Source organism: Paramormyrops kingsleyae, chromosome 8 (genome assembly GCF_048594095.1).
Source record: "Paramormyrops kingsleyae isolate MSU_618 chromosome 8, PKINGS_0.4, whole genome shotgun sequence".
Classification (NCBI taxonomy): Eukaryota; Metazoa; Chordata; class Actinopteri; order Osteoglossiformes; family Mormyridae; genus Paramormyrops; species Paramormyrops kingsleyae.
The window spans coordinates 33,794,561-33,816,540 of record NC_132804.1 but is presented as its reverse complement, the minus strand read 5'-3'; the positions used below and the strand labels follow the sequence as shown (position 1 = coordinate 33,816,540).

At 41.0% G+C, this 21,980-nt stretch overlaps 1 protein-coding gene across 1 annotated transcript; it reads right to left on the bottom strand.

Moving 5' to 3' along the window:
* Nucleotides 1-9,341: 9,341 nt before the first annotated feature.
* On the bottom strand, nt 9,342-16,486 carry pnp4a (purine nucleoside phosphorylase 4a). Its single transcript, XM_023837821.2, has 6 exons — nt 16,323-16,486; nt 14,897-15,060; nt 14,212-14,315; nt 13,139-13,314; nt 12,632-12,822; nt 9,342-10,332 (listed from the first exon to the last, which is right to left on the bottom strand). Exons 1-6 carry the CDS (start codon nt 16,337-16,339, stop codon nt 10,121-10,123), a joined length of 864 nt encoding a protein of 287 aa, XP_023693589.1. The 5' UTR covers nt 16,340-16,486; the 3' UTR covers nt 9,342-10,120.
* Between the last annotated feature and the right edge of the window lie 5,494 nt (nt 16,487-21,980).

Sequence of the window (21,980 nt, the reverse complement as noted above, 5' to 3'; positions counted from 1 at the left end):
GCACAGATCTTGTGATTAATTTTTACACCATCTTCATCAGTGATAGTTGCAGCCCACGTCATCTCTCCTCCACCACCTTGTGTCCATCCACTGGCCCATCCATCTGCTCCATCAAGAGTCACTTTCATTTCATCTGTTCACAAAACCTTTGTACCAACACTTGAGACATGTCCGTGCCCATTCTTAATGTTTTACCTTGCATACCTTATTGAGTGGAGGTCATGATTCAGCCTTTATGACCTTGGGAATGTCACGCATACAAGACTTTATAATAACTAACATTGGAAAACTATACTGACTACACTTAACAGTGACACAGATAACACAAGGCAACAACCACAATGACCATCTGAGGAACAAAACAAAAGCAGGTACATAAATACACTAATAACAGTTGGGACAGTGGCCGACCACTTAACTCAATAAGCCAGGACCAGGGCAGGACAAGGTCTGCCCCAACACACCATTGCCACCCGCTGTGGGGGTCCACACTGTGTGGCACTGCCTGTGTGTGTGTGTGTGTGTGTTTGTGTTGATGACCACCAGGGCATTTGGACATATACAGCACAGATTAGCCATCCAGGTCTCTGTGCTTCTCAGCGTATTCAGTTCCCAGGGCCTTCTGCATGTGCAGCGCAAGCTGACCACCACCAGGTCACTCGGCGTATATAGTAAGCATTGACCACTAGGGCCTTCTGCATATATAACCAGAATTGACCACCAGGGCCCCTTGACATATACAACACAAGCTAACCACCAAGGCCCCTGGTATATAGAGTTCAAGCTAAACAATTGGGCCCCTGGGGTCTTTTCCATATACAGCGAGAGTTAACAGCCAGGGGCCCCAAGCGCCTCAGCATATATGTTGTAAGAATCCAGATCCTTTACATGATATGTGCACTGTACCTGTATGTCACCCATTCCTCCAAAAGGCAGGGGCCCCGGGCCTCACAGGACCAAGATCTGGCCCTGTTAGTAGTACATCAAACTGAAGGCATATTTGTTCAATATTCTGATGTATGAATTATGATTTATTGTATTTGTGTATATTAAAATTTCTGTATGTTTAGCTATCACTTGTTTTAATATAATTTATTGTTGGGTTTATTTAGCACCATTTGGCCACAAGATGTCAGTGTGGAGCCCTGTTTCTTCCCTGGCAATTAGCTTGATATAAAAATTATGCCTTCGCTTATTCATTTCACATCAGGGGCATTTCTACACTTAAGGTGGTGATACACTGGGCAATTTTTTAAGCAATGTTGCCAGGCAACTGCAAAGCTGATGAGACAAAGGACAACTCATCTGAATGTGGATGATCGCGAAAAGTTGGCTACTGGCAATTGAAGTCCTTCAAATAGAATTTATTTTGGCCAATATCAATAGGAAGCATCATTGTGCGACAACATTGCTCAAAATGTTGCTCCTCAGTATTGTTGTAGTACTCGAGACCGGTCTTGGTCTCAAGACTGGTTTCTAGACTACTTTTTTTGCGGTCTTGGTCTTGTCTTGGAATCCAAGACCAGTCAAAACCACTCATCAAAATGCCTTAATATTCAAATGTTTGCTAACCCTGAGAACCCAACAAATGCAAAATGCATTAATTTTTGCACCAATTAATCTCAGGCTCATAACTTTGGATAGGTATAACACACAGACATGAATCACATGTCATTGTAATCGAGAGAATCTGCTTGATTCTGGCATCTAAGTTTCAGTGTTTTCCAGAGTAATCCTGTGCGTAATAAAGCATATATATTAAATATTTTCCATGCAAAAGCACCCCTAATAATCCAAAAAACATCGATATTATTTACATTAGATGGAAAAAAAGCATATGTTTGCCTCTGTAAAGATCCACGCAGTACCCTCCTGGGAAAAAAATATTGAATAACGCTTTACATTAACTGCACCTTCATAATGCTTTTATATTGTATTCATAAAACGTTCAGTGCACCTCCATAATGTATTCATTAAGTATTCATAAAATATTCATAAACATCATGTATGTATACTATAACATCCTAACATCTCTTAACAGCTGTAATATACATTAATAACAAACATTAGATAATAATAACAAACATTATAATTGTATAATCATGTAATGTTTGTTATTAATGTATATTAAACTGTTAAGGAATGTTAGGATTAAGGTGTACTTGCATGCTGCTTAAGAATGTTCTATGAGTGCATTATGAAGGTTCACTGAATGTTCAATGAATGCATTATGAAAGTACACTTAATGTAAAGCTTTACTAAATATTGGTATCACTTTACTTAAAGCAGTTATTAAATTGCATTATACATACCTTCATAATGTATTGTAATACATTAATAAAGTATTATTAACATGGCTACAACTATTTATTAAAAAATACCATAACACATTATAGTCATGTATATTATGCATTATGCATGCTCTATAAAGGTGTCATTTATAATGCACTATACATACCTTCACAAAAGCATGCACAAAGCATCCTTAATTGTTATACTGACCATTATTATGTATTATGAAGGTATTCATGGTGCATTATAGATAAGACCTTCGTAGAGCATTCATAATGTATGAGAAACATGGTTATATTGTGTTTGGCCTTTTAATAAATATTTATAGTCCTGTCTATAATACTTTATGAATGTCACAATGAATTATAAGAACAGTTATTAGGCTTTAAGAATATGGGCTTTATAGTGTTACCAAAATGTTCATTTTATAATTAATTTATCATAATCCTATAAATATAGGGATTGAAAAACACTCAAAAATTGGCTGGAGTGCTACTGTAAATAAAATGTAGCATTCTATTTATTAGGAAGACAATTACTTGATATTTTCACAATATTTATTCACAAAGGTTTGACATCGAGCTCCATCAAAACAGTTGAAATAGAACACACCCATCATAATTGAGTTTCATTCTTAAATTTCACTTTACCAATCATAGCGTATATAGGTGGAAAAATGATAAACGATAAAGCAAAAAACATTCAGCATTAGACATTAAAACTTTCTGTTATGTCTGTGTTTATTCAGCGTATCATAAGCTAAACAATGCTTTTCTATTTCAATTTCTTTCAGATGTTACAAATTAATAAATAAAAAATGTATAAAAATATATAAGCATGCATTGCTGTCTATAATTTCAACAAGTTGCCAAATAGTTGCCAAATCAAAGATATTCATTTCTAATCATGTATTCCTTCAGAATACTAAGTCATAGAAAGGTACCCAATGAAACCCCTGCATTCCCACATTAAATTCTCACCATTTTTAAGATTATATTTGTTGTGCCTGCAAATTTTTATATTAGATAAGACTATAAAATGAATTTTTTTTGTAGTTTTTCCCTCATAAGAAGAATGATATCAAGACCATGTCAGCATTTACGCATCAAATTGTGACATATCTGAGTAGCCCAGAATGTACTGAAATCAAAACCATTAAGCATATCATGCACATACAACGTAATAAACATAAAATCAAACGGATATAAAAATGCTCAAAAATGTATAGGGTTCAAAGGGTTAACATAGTACAATGACTGGGTGTAAAACGTCCTGCTTCAAATTTCAAATGCAAGCAATATGATGCATCTTATTTAAAAAAAAAATGTTACATTTGTACAGAAGCATTTATATTGAAATGTGAATGGTATATGAGAAAATGTCCATGGTACAAATTATACTGTGACACAAATTTTAGGCCATACTGCCTAGCCCCAGGATAGTGCCTGTGCTCCACATTTTATAGTGTGTTGTGTTGTGTAGTCTGTTTCTGATCTTAACTTGGTCTAGTCCTGCCTTGGTCTTGGTCTTGTCTCGGTCTAGCCCTGCCTTGGTCTTGGTCTTGTCTCGGTCTCGCCCTGCCTTGGTCTTGTCACGTTCTCGATACACTGTGGCCTTGGTAATGAGTTGGTCTCGGATAAAGGGCTCTTGAGTACATCACTACCCCATGTATCATCACCTTAAAGCTGTACTGGGGAACACACAATTTGGGGGGTATATCCAACTTCTTTGCTTGCCGCTCATAAGAGTCAGATTATGTATATTGGTAATCAATGGCTTAACTCAAAATGTATATTTTTATGCACATTTTTTACAAGAAAAGTAGGGCCCAATTTAAATGAAGAGATTTGAGTATTCCTAAGAAGGAATAAAACTTTTTCCATCACAATTTTATTTTTCTGTACATTTTATTCCTCAGTAAAAAGGTGGGTATCATTTTAATGTAACCAATGCTTATAATGTATTAATATTAATTTATGCTGGTGAACCCATTATAGGATATATATAAGGATACACAGCTAGCCTTAATGTTTGCATTATCGTAACTTTGCCTACTATGTAGTCTAACTCCTTTTAAATATTTTCTTACATTAATCTTCATAGATCCCAGACTTCACACTGCTTACAACCAACATGGGGTCAACTGAGTGTCGGCTGCTAAAGCATGCTGGCTGAGGATACCTGAGGCTCTATGGGAAATGTAGTAACTGTGCACTACTGAATCTGGGAGGTCCTAACATTTATGTAATTTAATCCAGTGGTCAAGATTAAAACAGTAATGTATTGATGTTTTGGTCTGTTGGTGTATAACCTCAGCTGATCAGCCAGCCAGCTTGTAACATATGATATAATTTAATAATGTTATGTTGCGTTTTTAAATTCAGTACTGGTTCTGCCTCTAATGTGCTCTTTTTAAAATCACCTGTTTTTATGTTAAATCTATTAAAATCAGTGGGGGTTGTTCCCATACTAAGGAGTGTATCTTTTGCTGTTATCCCCAGCGTTGTCCCTCTTTTGCATATCTGGAGATGCTCTAACTTGTCCGGCAACTGTACAGTTGTATGTTTTTTTCATTTCCCATCAGCGAATAAATTATACAGAATAAATTAAGCAGATCCAGATCTGGTGCTGATGGTCGGCATTCATGCACAGCATGGACGTGAAACATGATGCAGAGGTCAGCTGGAAGGCAAATATACAGTAAACGCAGTAACATGTGTAGAACAATGACAGGTGTCTTGATCGGGGCGATCGCCAGCCCTCTGCAGAGAGGAGCTGCTGTTACTGAAACTGAGTATAATTGTGAAGCTGAGTGTAATTCGGCTAATTAGCTTGTTAGGGCCTTGTGTAGCCATGTGAAATGAATTAAGAAATGTTCCTAGCTTGTGCTGATAGCCAGTTTGCCTTTTTAGTGTCGTCATCCTCACAATGTTGCAGGGTTGGGGCCATTCAGGAATGCATTCGTCAATTCCAATCCAAATCAGAAAATGGAACTGGAGTTGGAATTTAAATCTCCCTGAAATTCGAATTCAATTCCAATTCTGTTCTCCATAGTTTTTTTTCCAATCCCAACTCCAGTTCCATTTCCTGATTTGGACTGGAATTGATGAATGCATTCCAGAATGGCCCCAACCCTCACAATGTTGCATACTTGAATAATGAAATCTCTGACTGAAACACTGCTGTCCTGCGGCTTCATTACCTTACTCGCCACTGTTCCACGACCAAGGTGGCCTACACGGAATTCTCCCGATTCTCCTGATTTACCGCTCCAACAATGAAGACTATGGTAAGCACTGCAAACAGCATTATGGGATTCTGGGAAATCCACAGGCAAGTAGTCCGTGGCATTTGGCCATAAAGGGAATGACATTGTGATATGCCATTGACCTTGGAGAATAATGGTGTGGATGATGATCCTGAGGAGGCCTAGGTATGAACATAACTGCAGACTGTACCAAAACGCAGGGGTGCTCCCATCCTCCCCTTGGTTTAAGGGAGACTCCAGACCCAGAGCAAGGCAAGAGACCCCCCCCCCCTCCTGTGCTTCCTCTGGCATTCAGACACTGGTCATATGATACATGTTTGGAAAGGAATGAATGGTTATGATGCAGGAGTTCTGCCATTTAAAGAGTAAATAATCTATTTATTAACAATGATGACTCTATACTTTGGGAATAGGAGCTGCACAGCTTAAAAGGATTTATTTCTATTTGTACAACTTGCACTGAAACTTGTAGGGATTTAGAAATATATTTTAAAAATATTAATTTGACTGCTTCATATTTCTTCAAAAAAGTATTTAGCCTTAAACACTTTCAATTCCGTTAGTTTTCCCTTCTGATCTGCAAAGCTTTGAGCACTATGTCAAATAAAAAGACAACTCAAAAAATCAGGAGTTCACTGATACTGACACATGTCCTGGTACTCATTGTCGGGCGATATGCTGATGTCATAATGGGTGAGTGTAACACTTTCTGAGGTGGTATGTAGAATAAAAAGTTTGTGAACTACTGATTTAGAACTTTTAGAGTGATGTGCTTTTAAATCATAAAATATCAAATGATCCATCGTTTCCCAAAGTCTACAAAACATTGATCAGCAATGCTATAATCAGTCAGCATTGCAGCCCCCACCCAACACTCAGTTAGCAAGTCTTTGCAAGTTGTCTGTATATTTTTTGGACTTTCATCTTCAAAAAAATTGTGCCCTGCTTTGTGTTGCAGTTGGGTGGCGAGTTTATCCCAATATTTTTAACTTAAAATATTGAAAATTGTTTTTTAGACATCCTAATTGGTATCATATCGATGAGTACCAGAAAGCGAGCACTGGTACTCATACTCAATCTGAAAAAAATGGTATCCGTCCATCCCTTCCAAAAAACAACAATACATTGTTGAAAAGGAAAAAAAAAAGAAATCATACGATTAAAAAAGGATTTAGGATTATTACCACAGAAAGTCACGCAATTTGTTGATGCATTCCAACTGGGTCAGCAATTTGTGGGTCACCTACTTTAACCTACAGGGATGAAAACCCTCCATCTGTGTCATTTCATACACGGGCACGGACCGAGTAAGCAGAGGCAGGACTTCAGGAATCAGGGAAACATAAGGTTTAATGAAGGATGGAAAACAGGCAGAACCACACAATGATGCTAGTAATATCAATACATAGGACTAATGAACAACAAGGAGAAACAGCTGGTAAACACAGGGATTCCACAAGAGGTAGATGAGGGGGCGTGGCACACGGGAGGATCGGACAAGCAGGGCATAACACTCTGCAAGGTCCCATCATAATATAGAGGCTTTTACAGGAAGTGGTTCAAAATGAACACCAAGAGCGTTCCAAGCAAGTTAAGGATGTGATTACAGACAAGCATGTATCTGGGGAAGGATACAAAGATCTCAAAAGCACTGAAGATTCCACAGAGCTCAGTGCAGTCCATCATATGAAAGATGAAAATATATGAAACTACTACCATTCTGCCTAGAACGGGCCTCCCCACTAAACTGAGTGGCCGGACAAGAGCAGCTACCATAAGGCTAACTTTGACTCTGGAGGACTTACAGAAGTGTGTGGCTGCAATGCGAGGTGATGTTCATGCATCAACCATCTCTTAGGTATTCCATAAAAAGGCCCAAACAACATCTCTGAATGAAAAGTCCTGAATGAAGTCCTGTGCCCCTCTGCCAAAAAAAATTTAAACTGGGTAGAAGATTTGTCCTTCAACAGGATAAAGATCTAAAACATACAGTGAAAGCAACACAGGGCTGCCTTTAAATGACAAAAATGTCCTTGTGTGACCCAGTCAATGTCCGGACCTTAACCTCATTGAAAATCTATGGCATGACCTCAAAATTGTTTTTTATGGCTGTTCCCCAGCTAACTTGACACAGCATGTGCAATTTTGTAAGGAGGAATGGGCAAATATTGTTTCACCACAGTGTGCAAAGCTAATTGAGACTTGGTTCAGCCAAGTACTGACCTCAGGAGATGGGTACTTAATAATAACATGCTGGTTTTTTAATGTTTATTATTTTGTTGTTTTTTTATTTAATTTTGTGGGCATTCTGTGTATAACATACTGTGGAAATAATACATTTTCAGTTTAATGCATCACAATCCATGACTTTGAGACCCTTTAATGTGAGGAAAGTGTTGGGGACTGAATGCTTTTCCAGGCCACCCTATATGTGGATATCCCGTTACATAAGAGTGAAAGGGGGTGATGTGGGATCACTGTGGAATCTCACGCCTTCCAGCTGGACTGCTTCCCTCCCCTGATAGTGTTAGTGTGGCTCCTACTCCATGTTCACATGGATGGTTGCTTATCCAGTGCATGGTGACAGAAAGTCCACAACCTAAAACTGTACACTGACTAACAGTAACGTTCTGTCCTGCCTGTTACAGACCTTTGCCCTATAGTTCAGCACACAATCAGAAGAATCCCTCACAAAGTGTAGAGTACTTTGGTTTGGGGAGTACTTTGGTATTACATAGAGACAGTTTAATGCTAAATGACAGTATATCTTCCAATTTGGGGAGTACTTTGGTATCCTTTACATAGAGACAGTTTAATGCTAAATGACAGTCTACCTTCCCATTTTGGGCAGTACTTTGGTATCCTTTACATTGAGACAGTTTAATGCTAAATGACAGTCTACCTTCCCATTTTGGGGGATATTTTGCAACAAACAATGTGTCTTGACTTTTAGAAAATACTGCATAGAAAAGTAATAAGGAAGAGGTTTTGGATCACAATAAGTCACATTATACTGGGGATTCTTAATAAGGGACAGGCAAAGATAATTACCACAGATCAGCGTAGTCACCTGATGACCAACCCTGGTACTGCGCCTAATTACTTCCCTGTACTGAGGGGTTTTTGTCTGTCTGGAACTATGACCTTTGTCTTCGGCTCTAAGCTGTCGTTAACGAGATGCGTGTGGCTTTGGGGATATCTAACACGTGGGACATTACTGAAGATTTTCCCAAATAGCAAATGATAAAGAGTTCATTCATGTTGATTTAATCTTTATACAGACGCTCCTCATTTTAGGACCTACCTGCTTAACGACCACCTGGACGTCCGATCAGCTCTCCAACCGGTCGGTATTGTACACTGTACGAGAACTTTGGTCGTGGAAATGGGAACGTGGCGTCTCAGCATCAAGCATCTCATCTTGCATCACCTTTCTCAGTTCTCGTTCCTGCAGTTGCTCAGTATTCACTACACTAGTGTTCGCAATCTCCAAGACTACATATTTCGCCTATAATTCATACTTTATTGCGCAATGTATATAACATTTGATTTCCTCTATTCTGTTTATTACGGTATACAGTTCACTACTGTATAAACATTTATAAATGTGCAAATTGATATAAATGGTGCAAACAATATCTAAAGATGGTTGACGCAATCCCACTACCTGTATATGTACCACTATACTGTATATTTGGTAAAGGGCAACTTAACGACCTAGTCGTAGGAACGGGACTCGGTCATTAAGTGAGGAGTGTCTGTACTCATGCGAATGAAAATATAAATTTGTATGAAAATACAAATTTCACAGAGTTTTATTAAAGTGTGAAGTACATGTTTGAACAATGAAACTTCTTTCTGTAAGGGTAATGTAACATACATTGATTTGTCTTATTGTAAAATGTTGTAAATACAAAGCAATGCCCTTGTGTTCCTCTTACAGTAGGAGTTTTGAGAAAGTGACCTGGTTTACACAGTATAATGATGCAAAATCTGGAGTAGTTACAGGCACTGGATCCCAGTAACATTATGAGGAACTGACTTCATTTTTGGGAGGGGCATGGTATGAAAATGAAAATTAAAGATGGTCATTTTAGCATCAGTACAGGCACAGAAAGACAAAACCATGCAAGACAACTGGACCCTGATTACAGAATTTCATCAGGTGGTGACACAAGATCTACTTTCTTTTTCAACCTTTCAACATAAAGTAAACATCAGAAAAAAAGATATCTAAGGAAATAAAATCAAAACTCAGTAATTCATTTAGACTAAAAGCCAAAGTTAAGGAGCAAATTATTAAAATGTGACATTCATCAGCTGATGTTTCAGCTCAGTTACTCCGCAGAGTAGCCATATCACAGCTGGGCCCTTGAACTAGGCCTTTACCCCCCTGACCCTGTGGGCAGACCCCAAGCTTCACTCACACCTCTATAAGTGTGTGTACATCATTAAATAAGGAGAGCATGATGGGATATGTGACAAAACACACTCCAGTGTATCTGTTCTCACACTCCTACAGAAGGCAAATGAAGCTTCATTTGACTGCATTTCATTTCATTAGGCTGTGCTGCTGCCCAAATGGGCCACCAGCTCCATGATGATCGTCTGCAGCGTGTGGGACTTCTTCCTGCTGACTGCAAGCACTTCCTCTTGTGTAACTACCTGCTGGTCCTCGTAGTCCATGGCCACTTTATTGGTGATGAGGGAGAGGCCAAAGACCTTCATGCCACAGTGACTGGCGATCAGCACTTCTGGTACTGTGCTCATGCCTGCAGTAGGGAAAGGAGCGGTTACAGCATGTTACATACAATAATATGGCCCTGATATACCAAAGCAGCAGAGAGGGTGGGAATGTGAGCACATTTCTTTTAAGATTCTCTGTAGACCTAAATGCCTCAGCGCTAATCATTGAAACAGAGATAATGGATTCTTGGTCTGATGAGGTAGGTCCTCCGTATAGTTTTGGAAAAACTCACCTTGCCCAAAAGTAATGAATGTGATTTTAGGACAAAAAGTATAGTAACTTCTGTTTCAGAGATTCAAAAATATGGAGAATATTGACTGAGAAGTGAAGAAAATAAACATATAATGCTCTGACCATTTCTACAAATTAAAAAAAACTGGTACCTACCCTACGATTATTACTTATAGCCCTTGTGTCTCACAATGTGCTCTTTGAGACATGTTTTCCCATCTACGGTTAAATGTTTGATGACTACCTTACGTATCTCTCAGATACATACGGTAACATGCATACACCATGTTTACAAAAGTGGAACTACTTAACCATAGACAGGTAAACATGTCCAAAGAGCACATACACACACACACATACACACACACACACATATATATATATATATATATATATATATATACAGCTCTGGAAAAAATTAAGAAGACCACTCCAGTTTTTTAAGAAACTGCATTGTTAAATAGGGAAGAAGCAATCGGGACTGTCAAAAGGAATGGGAAACAGTAAGTGCATGGTTAGGACAGTTCATATCAGGCTCTCTCTCTCTATATACTGTATACTGTATATATATATATATATATACACACACACACACACACACACACAGTGGTGCCTGCGGTTCAGGAACGCTGTGGTCTACGTACAATTTGGTTCACGACCAAAAATTTTGTTAAAAAAATGCATTGATTTGCGTACAAAATTTGGTTGACGAACAGATTCCTCGATTAGATTTCTTTTTTTATATTACTGTAGCACCAGCATGCCCCAGCATGTCCCAGCATGCCCCAGCATGTCCCGCGTGCAATTGTAAATAGAAGGACCACGACCACGGCACCCAAAGAGCACTGAACCCAAATACACAGACGAGAAACACAAGGTTGTAAGGTGCCAAGCTGCAGCATGCACACACGGTGGAAGATCTACACACGCTAAATACACGCGAGGATCAGACCAGGTACACACAAGACACGGGCAAACACACACGCGACTATAGGGAAAAGCAACCATTAACATTAACACTGACAACAATTCAAGGCTTAAGGACTGTGTATAGAGCGTGATTTCCCCAGCAAGAAAGTCTCCATGTCTCTCTCTGCTCCCGCGATGCCTCAGTCCGCCCATCGCCGCACTATATTGTGTTTTTCTTTATAGTTTTTACTATAAAAACCAGAAAACTAATTGACAAAAATTATTATTTGGTAGGCTTGTGAACAAATTAATTGAATTTCAATGCTTTCTTATGGTGAAAATTGCCTTGATTCGCATACAAATTGGTTCACGACCACTTTCCTTGAACACACACACACACACACACACATACAGTATATATATATATATATATATATATATATATATATATATATATATATATACACACAATCTGTTGCTATATTATCAAACCTTCTTATCTTACGTTGATAAATTGAGGGGTGCATTAGACAATAATGAAGGGGTAGTTTCACTATAATCCAAATATTAACTTACTAATGTTTAATAACACAGTGTCTAATATAATGCAGACACTAAAAACGGGAACTGGTAGACAAGAAAACAGGTCAAGAGGACCTCGTCCTAAATAGATTGAGGGGTTAATCATTTAAGGATGCAACTAATAATTCTTCCCGACAGTAAAGAACAGGAACCGAGCAGGGCAGGAGGGCCTTGTTCCCGATAGTAAGAGAACAGGAACCGATCATGTAGCTGATACTTATTTTTACTCTTTTCTGGGAACAGGCACACACACTAACTAGAGTAAATGTCAATGTATGTGGTAGTCACGTAGGTGGAAAAGTACAGAGAAGGGGGGGCCACACCCCAAAAGGCCTATAAAGACCTAGAGCCGACACCTATGGTTCGAGCTTCTTCCTGTACATGCTGAATGTATGTCAGATAGTTGCTCCCAGATTGCAATCTGTTAGAGAATAAACTGGTGACCTGCAACCACTCCTCGACTGTGCAGTGAATCTCTTCTCATCAACGGACTCTGGCGGAGTGGTGACTCCAACAATAGCCAAGCAAGGCTCTTAACCCCCTACTGCTCCAGTGATCCTGCATTCTCAAAAAGTACGTCACTCTGGGAAAAAGCCGCTTACCCACAGCATCCACCCCCAGCCGTTGCAGCAGGCGGGCCTCAGCAATGGTCTCAAAGTTGGGTCCCCCTACCATACAGTAGACTCCTTCCTGCACATGGTCTGATATGGCCAGCTTCTTGCCTAAATCCCAGGCCAGACGACGCAGGTCCTTATCATAAGCAGCACCCATGACAGGGAAACGGGGGCCGAACCTGATGTGCGGGGGTGAGAGTGACAGTGGCAGGTGAGTAAAAGGTCCTTCCTAAGAATCAGCAGATGTTACATATTGGTGGCACCATGGTGTCAAAGTAATCCACTATTCACAGCCAGCACAGTCACATAGCTGAAAAACATTACATTCATTCATCAGATGCTTTTGTCCAAAGAGATGCATAGTGTCTCTGGAGAAATTTGTGGTTAAGGACGTCGCTCAAGGGCCCAACGGTGACATCACCCTGTCAGCCACAAGATTAGAACCCACAACCTTCCGAGCCAAACACCACCCCATGATACACAGAGACAGTTGACCTTTCGTCATTGGGTCCGTTCAGGGGATTAAACCCGCCGAGGCCTGGAATGTTAATATGGTCGCGGATGATCATGATGTCCCCGGTCTTGTAGCTGCTGGCCAGGGATCCTGCAGCGTTAGTGACAATCAGGGTCTCCACCCCCAGCAGCTTGAAGACCCGCACAGGGAAGGTGACCTGCATGATGTGGAAGAACAGAACGTGCCTGATGTGAGCTGGTAAGAGGAGGGCAGAGGACCTGCTGATTTATACAGCAGGACAGCAGTGGGTTGTACTGATATGCTGTCAATGAAAAAGGCCACATCGATGCACATCATTTTTAGATTTTTAAAAATTTGTTGCATGGTATGGGGGCTGGAGGCTATGCCAGGCAACTCAGGGTACATGACCAGGGTCAACAGTCAGCAGAAGGAGGGATGGATCATTACTCCATTGTAGTCATGAGTTACTTATAAGTTCAATCAACTAGTAACAAGTAACAAGTAACCCTGACCTAAGCTGAACTTAGCAGTTTACATGTCTGCATGCCTACTTGTCCTCTGCAGGGCCAGGTGAGCCGCTCAGCATAAATATGAAATTTCCTAAGCGCTACCCCTGCAACACTCACATCCAGCAGTGGGGTTGTGGATGTTTGCTTAGGCTCGCTGATGTCCCTCATGGAACATATGACTTCTGCCAATGAAACCTCTGAGATCAGGTTTATACTTAAATTTTTTGCAAACATCTACAGGTAGGACTGTAAAATATATATGTATGTTTATACCTGTGATCTGTGTCCATAGAGGTTTTTGTACTGGTACTTGATAAATACTCTGTTCCTGAATGGCCTTTATCCTTAGATAACATCCTTTTTTTGGATGCGCTTCAAACTTTTTTGTACTCTGTTGTTTTTTGTAGGCAATTTCCTCCACTTCAACCACAGTATATAATGTACTGTACACAAACATCCCTGAATGTGACTTCTGAAACTAATTGCTGATTGTACAGATTAAAACTGCAAGAGGTGACACAACCCGTTTAAGTAAGGCTGTCTGCATGTGACACGCCGGGGGATTTAATGGACTCGTGTCTCACCTTGTAGAGGGAATGTCCCTCAAACATGTGGAACCGGCCCTGCATGCACACGCAGGACTTCCCTCTGAGGACCCCGAACACCAGCCGCCCGGCATGGCCTGGTGCTGCCAAGCCACAGAGACAAACACATATAACGCAGAGTCACCATCCAACATTACCAAAGACAGCCTCTATCAGTACTATATCAATATTGATGGGGTGGAGTGGGATGGAGGGTCACTAGTTCAAATTCCATGGCTGGGGGAGTGATGCCACTGCTGGGCACCCAGTTGCTTCATGGGTGCAGACTGAACATGCTCTCTGAACCAGAAACACTGCTCTCACCTGTATGTCTATGTGGCTCATGGAGAGCAAGACTGGATATGCAATTTCCCAGTGGGTATGAATATCGGATGACTATTGCTACTCATTCTGGAATACTTATAATGAGGTGACCTATGACGACCTACAGCACATAGAGTCAAGCTGGCTTTATCGCCATATCATCCATATACAGGTATATGAAGTATACTATACTAACATATAGTATGCAGTACAGATACTGGGCAGAGATGCTATGCTACAGTGCTGCTAAGCACCCTGAGAACTCGATGCCATCTCCCCTGAAGGCAGCAATGTCACAGGCTTCGTGTGTCATGTGCTTCACAAGTGCTGCACCAGCATCATTGCAGAATAGAGACCTGACCTGTACAGTGAGGGAAGCCGGGGATGTCCGAGTAGGGGAAGGCGTCCTGGCTCTCCAGCGCGTTCGCCAAGTGTCCCAATCCTGAGCCGCATATGATGGCCACTTTGGGACGGTGCTTTGTGCGCGACTGCAGCCAGTCAGCAGAATTCTTGTAGTTGTCATAGCTGCGAGGTGGCGTATATATTCACAGAGCGTATTGCAAAACAACACAAAACAGCACATCGTGCAGAAGACGCTTCTCGTCTCCGGAACATCCTCATTGTTATGTTTATTGAGCCATAATTAACATCCAGACACAGTTTCGATCGCCAGTACTCTGTGTCACTGTGTCGTGCAGCACCAGTGTCAGGCAAACTGTTACATTCTTTGAGATATTTGTCTCGGCGTGGCCTGACAGCTCCAGCAATGTGCGCTTGATTCCACTGCATTAGTCCCTGGCTTCTCCAGTCTCCTCCCCCATTCCAAACACATTTGAATTAGCTTCTTTAAATTGTCTGTGGTGTGTGAGTATGTGCCCTGTGACGGACTGGCGTCCCATCCTGAGTGAGCCCTGTGCCTCAAGGAACAGATTCCAGGGACAGACTGTATTAAAATGGGGCTGTGGATGGTGGATGGACAATCTGTAATGTGGATTTTAGAAGCAGAAAGACTATATAAAGTAAGCAAAACATTTCTCTGATACTCATAGGAGATGCAGATCAGAAAAGATGTTAGGCAATGAGTTACGCAGTCCAGCTATATAGTACAGATCATGTAAATATGGTTAATAAATGTGTTTATTTGTACTTGCGTGTTGAAATACAGTACTGTGTCAAAGTGTTAGACAGTCTAAGAAAATTATGTTCAAATGATCTTCAGCCAATGGAGGACATTCTTGTCTTTGTTGTGTTACTCGTAATTTTCATATGTTCTAATATTAAATTGTGTACACTTGGTACCCAGATAAACAGCTTTAAACATTTCTTTTGACTGCCTAAGACTTTTGCACAGTACTGTACATGCAAGACACCTGTAATAATAGCTATGAGAGGATACATAATGAATTTTCTCCTGGGATAATTAAAGTACACCTTATCTACGTTAACAGCCCTTGTGTGTCAATAGTACCTTTTTCTGAAAGATTACTCATCTACTTTAAGTTTGCTAGCTGTTGACAAGGACTAACTAGTGTACAGAAATGTATCTGTTCTTGGAATACTGTCAATATTTCATATTTTGCTGATGGGAACAACCGTTAATTTTAAACCTTAATATAACAAACATAAAATGTATAAAACACAACAGACATAAAAAAATTAACAAGGACTTTAACCCTAAGCCCAGACAAATTATATGGGATTATTTCACCTTTATGTTAGTACCTGACTTGGAACTGACACAATGAAAGCACAAAGGTTACGCCCCCACCAAACAAAAAATGGCTTACCAGATTTGATCTTGCATTCTGAAGGGTCACAATTTTTCTTTTCAATTACTAAAATGCTAATGCTTTGCTGCAAACTGTATAATTACAACAGTATTTGTAGGAAGGCAGCATGGACTTAGTTAACTGTAAGTCACTGCAGGTTGTAAACAGAATATGTCGGTATAGGGAAGAGATAGGTAATAAATATGTCCTTTGCACTTGAAATCTGATTGGCCACATTTTTTTGGATACAAGCCAGAGTGACAAATAGAATTCATCCTAGTGGGAGTGTGGAGGGTGTGTGTATCAGGTCTTGTTTGTGTGTGCGTGTGTGTGTGGATTACGTTTATATTACATTGTGGGGACCAAATATAATAAAAACCTGTTATTTTGATGTTGTGGGGACCATTTTTCAGGTCCCCACAAAAATATATGAATGCAATAAAAAAAAAAAAACTAAAATAGCCAAAAGTCTAATATTTTGTTTGGTTACTTAGGCTTAAGGTTAGGGTTTGGTACGAGTTAAGGAGGCCATGTTGGGATTAGAGTTTTCCCCATAGAAATGAATGGAGAGTGCCCACAAAGATATAATTACAAACCTGTGTGTGTAATCTACATTGTATATATATATTTCTACATTGTGTGTGTGTGTGTGTGTGTGTACACACAGAGATAATACTCTCCATTCAGAGATAATACTCTTCACAACTGTATTTGCAAAGTATTATTCAAATACAAAAACAGAGTTTATGAATGGATGTTTTAATGTTTGAGAAGCAAGTTTATTAAAATACAGTGAAATGCCAGTTTTTGCTGATGTACTGTGGTTATAAGACAGTTAAATTAAGTTACATAACTACCTGTTTAAGTATATGTGAGCAATGACCGAAAGCTTTATGTCATTCATTGTGAAATTCTCATGGACACTTGGCAATCAGAACCATGTGGGTCCAGGTGAGGTAAATGGCTACAGAAGCTGTTTCTAAGCGTGCATCAGTGTCAAATGCACGTGGTGCTACCAGGTGATGAATATTTCCAGTCATTCTGGTTTTGTGTTCTTAAGAATGTGACGATTATAAGATATCAATCATTACAGTTATATGTAAAAAATGTTTATGGGCATTACTACATAATGGTGATAGTTCTGATAGAATTACTGTATCATCATGTTGTTCTTGGTCAGCAGTGTCAACAGTTCTGTAACTAATTAGATCAGATTCTGTAATCATTGTTAGATTATTTCAATCAGAGAGTCTTCTTTAGTCTGACAATTATCATGCCACCAATTTTTTTCCCTTATGTTCCTATAAAAACTCCACCCACAAAAAAAGATAATAAATGTTGCTACACATTGTTTTCAACACAGAGTGACTTACCATTCCCTCACTGCCAAATAGAAAGCATTTCACAGGACATAATCAACTGAGTTTAAAAGGAGTTATAAGACTTAATTATACGACAGTGGAATTCGTAGTGAAGCTGTGTTTTCCAGAGGGAAAAAACTATGTTTCGCCACTTCTAAAGGCATTCATACCCATTAAGGGTTTTCTTATTTGACAGCTTTGAACCAGGGAACCCCACATAAAGATAGACCAGAGCTACTTATGATCACATTCGTAACTAAGCATGGGGGGGGGGGGTCACCCTGGGATATTTTTGCTCCTTTAGTATTTTTCACATTCTGATAAGGAAACCTATCTACAGAGCCGCTTCGCCTCCTCTGCAGACCCCCAGCTGGAAAACTCCAACCCTAAGACAAGAGTTTCAAAGAGCAGCTCTGGGAAAGGGCTGCTGCAGTGCCTCACTGGGTGGCTTTGGTTGTTGCAGTGCCTCACTGGGTGGCTTTGGTTGTTGCAGTGCCTCACTGGGTGGCTTTGGTTATTGCAGTGCTTCACTGGGTGCCTTTGGTTGTTGCAGTGCCTCACTGGGTGGCTTTGGTTGTTGCAGTGCTTCACTGGGTAGCTTTGGTTGTTGCAGTGCCTCACTGGGTGGCAACGGCTCCAGCAGTATCTTACTGGGTGGCAAAGGCTGCTGCAGTGTCTCACCTGCTGCAAGCAAGGGTTCATCTTTCCACTTTGTTGAATTAGTACCCATAATGAGCAGCCTGTGACGGATTAGTATCATGTCCAAGGGTGAACCTGGTTTCGTGCCCCTTGCTTCCTGGGATAGGCTCCAGGGTCACCATAACCCTGCTTTGGATACGTATTTATGGGAAACTGGATGGCAAATTCTCAAAGCTTTCATTTTGTCTCCGAACTAAGTCATTTTTCCAGAAGCTTGCTGTTGAGTAGCCTGTTGATTTGGACAAGACCGCTTCTGAGGTAGAGTAATAAGTTGAAAGTGTCATGAAAAATCCCCTTTTCTTAGTCGCCGGTAATCCGCTGCACGAGGGCCATGTGAGCACGTGTATGTCTGTCAGCTGCCTCTGTCCGCTCTCCCAACCGTGTCAGGTGACCAGCAGCACCACACAGCACCACTCTTCATAACTGCCTTTTTTTTCTCCTCCACAAGAGTCGCCACCACATGGCATTGCTCTGCGATGCGAATAAGCTTTCTGACCCCTAAAGACTATAACATATAGTACAGTGTTGCCGATAACACTACTTATTGTAATTGTGATTTACTTGGATTGTGATTTACTATGACAAACAGTTCATGACAGCTGTAATCTTAAAATGTATTTTGGAACAAGTGCTGTGTTGGTGAAATTAAATAATACTTAAATAGTGTTCTTGAATATTTAATGTTCTTGCATGCCATAAATGGCATCACAATAGGCTGTGTATGCTTTAGATTTAAAAACACACTTTCCCAATAAATTCTACTAGAGAGACCTCTTAAGGGTGTAGTTAATTCTGATTACATTCGTACTCTTTTGGGTGCTACTGTGCCGTTTGTGAATCATGAAGCGCTTCCTCTGGCTCCTCTGGTTTCCTCCCACAGCTAAAAACATGCCGCAAAACAGCATGTCAGCTCAGTATCTGGCCTTAATTAAATGCCTTTGCTTCTGACTGGGATGCTCCCAGCCCTGGCTTCTCATGACTCTGTACTGGAAAAGAGGTTGAAGAATGAATGGATGGACTTCTTAAGGAACACAGCCCCATTAAAAGTAGCTATAATGTTTTTTTTTATTATCTTGGAAAATGCAGACCGTCTGTTTTGTATGCCTACTTGGGTATTGGTAAGGGGCTGAAATGCACAGATGGTGTGTTCCAGTTCCCCGCTGGACCCTAATGCTGTTACTTTGGGTCATGTGCATGAGATACTTTCATTGAAACATCCTAAGTAGCAGCGGTCTTTCGTGCGCTTGCCTCCTGGGCCTCTGTTTGTGCTCTTCCCTCCACCCAGGAAAGTGTAGGTATGAGGCACTCATCCTCCACCCAGGAAGGCATCTGCCTCAGTTAAGAGGCCCTCGTCTTCCACCCGGGAAGGTGTCTGCCTAAGTTAAGAGGCCCTCGTCTTCCACCTGGGAAGGTGTCTGCCTCAAGTAGGTGGCCCTCACCCTCCACCCAGGATGGCATCTATCTGAGGTAGGAGGCACTCATCCTCCATTCTGGGAAAAGCATCTGCCTCAATTAAGAGGCCCTGTTCCACCTGGGAAGGTGTCGGCCTTGCCTCAGGTAGGAGGCCCTCGTCCTCCACTCGGGAAGGTGTCTGCCTCTGCTAGGAGGCTGTCATTCTCCACCCAGGAAGGTGTTTGCCTCACAGAGGGGGTCCTCATCCTCCACCTGGGAAGGTGTCTGCCTCGTGTCTGCCTCAGATCGGAGACCCTTATCCTCCACCCAGGAAGAAGTCTGCCTTGCCTCAGGTAGGAGACCTGGGGCCTCATGTACAGTATAACGACGTGCGTAGAATTCACACTAAAACATGGCGTACGGACAAAACTAGGAATGTGCGTAAGCAAGAAAAAATCCAGATGCATAAAACTTTGCGTAAGCACAGATCTACGCACATTCCCTTTATAAATCCCAATGAGCGCAAAATTTTACGTACGTGAACGAGCCCACAGCCACCCCCCTCGACCCGCCCATAATTATGTATATTGGCTTATGTAAATCTGTATAAATGCCCGCTTTGTTCTATGTTTTTCTTAAACAACAATGGATAAACCATGAGGAAAAAAGAAGTATTTCAGCGAGTGCAAAGTGGAGGTCATGTTAACAGAAATCGAGAAAAGAAAAGTGATATTATTTGGTGGTATAAGTGGCATCAGCAATAAACGAAGGTTGACGGAGTGGCACAGCGTGGCGGAGTCAGTTAAAAGTGTTGGTTCCGAAATTTGCACGGTGGCCAAAATTAAAAAGAAGTGGTAGGACATTAAAATCGACGTGAAAAAACGAGCGGCCGCTCACTGTAAGAGTCTTAACAGCACAGGCGGAGGTAGCGGAATTCCCGGTCTCACACCCTTTGAGCAACGAGTTGCTGCGTTGATTGGGGACACACTTTTATCAGGTGAGGGGGATGCCGATGTCATCGCGGGTGAGTTTTTCTCGTACCATACTTGTTTGAATTACTTGCATGTTTATGAATAACACGTAGGGCGCAGATGCGGTGTTACTTTCGTTTATTCTGTTTGTTTATTCTTACAGACAATAGTACAAGAGGTGCCCCCAGTGCATTAATAGAGTACATTAATAGAGTGAAAGTGCTTTCTATTTACATAAGCAAATTCGTTCTCTGAAGGTGACTTAATAGCAATGTGCGCGCAGTCGATAGCTTTGACTACGTTGGGAAAACCGGACATCGCTGCAAATTGCGCTTTAATATTTGCCTGTTCAACCACAGTGCAAGGAAATTTTATATATCTGGGTGACAAGCGGATTATGCCGTCCCATACAGCTGGCATGGCGCGACTCAGTGTCGACTGAGAAATACCCGATCGGTCCGCAAGTTCTCGCTGAAAAACACATGTGTCTAAGAACCCGCGAGTGGACAGAACTTGTAAAGGGACAGGTATAACACAATTCCTCATCATCTGCCTTTGTAATGCTGGCCCCAGTTTAGCACGCAGCTCCAAAAGGATTGCTCTTGGAAATCTGAATCGACTTAGAAGCCAGTCATCATCATGGGCCAAGAAATCACTATGATCCCCATGAAGTGTGCAGCCCAGTGGGTTAGGGTGCCCTACCAGTGATCAGAAGATGATTTCGCCATTGGGCCATTGAGGATGATCCTTAGCTCCATGTGCTCCAGGGACTGGCTGACCTGGGGCCTCATGTATAAACGGTGCTTATGCACAAAAATGTTGCGCACGCCCGTTTCCACGCTCAGGTCGAGATGTATAAAAACTAAACTTGGTGTACCGCCACGCACATTCTCACGGCAACCCCAGACAAGGCGTACGCAAGTTTCTGCTCGATTTGGCAAAATGGAGGCACCTACTGGCAAAAGAGTGCTACTGCAGTTTCACTGTGTCAGACTCACAATCATGACACTGACTTTATCAAATACACCGACATTAATTGTATGTTGTTTACAAATGTACGGCAGCTAATTTTTTTTTTATCAATTTGTAACAATAAAACGGTGCAGAAAATGACCGAACTATTACAACTACCATGGCAGCTCTTGCGTTATTGGAAGACATAGTTTATAATGATGATGATGACTGGCTTCTAAGTCGATTAAGATTTCCAAGAGCAATCCTTTTGGAGCTGTGTGCTAAACATTACAGTATTA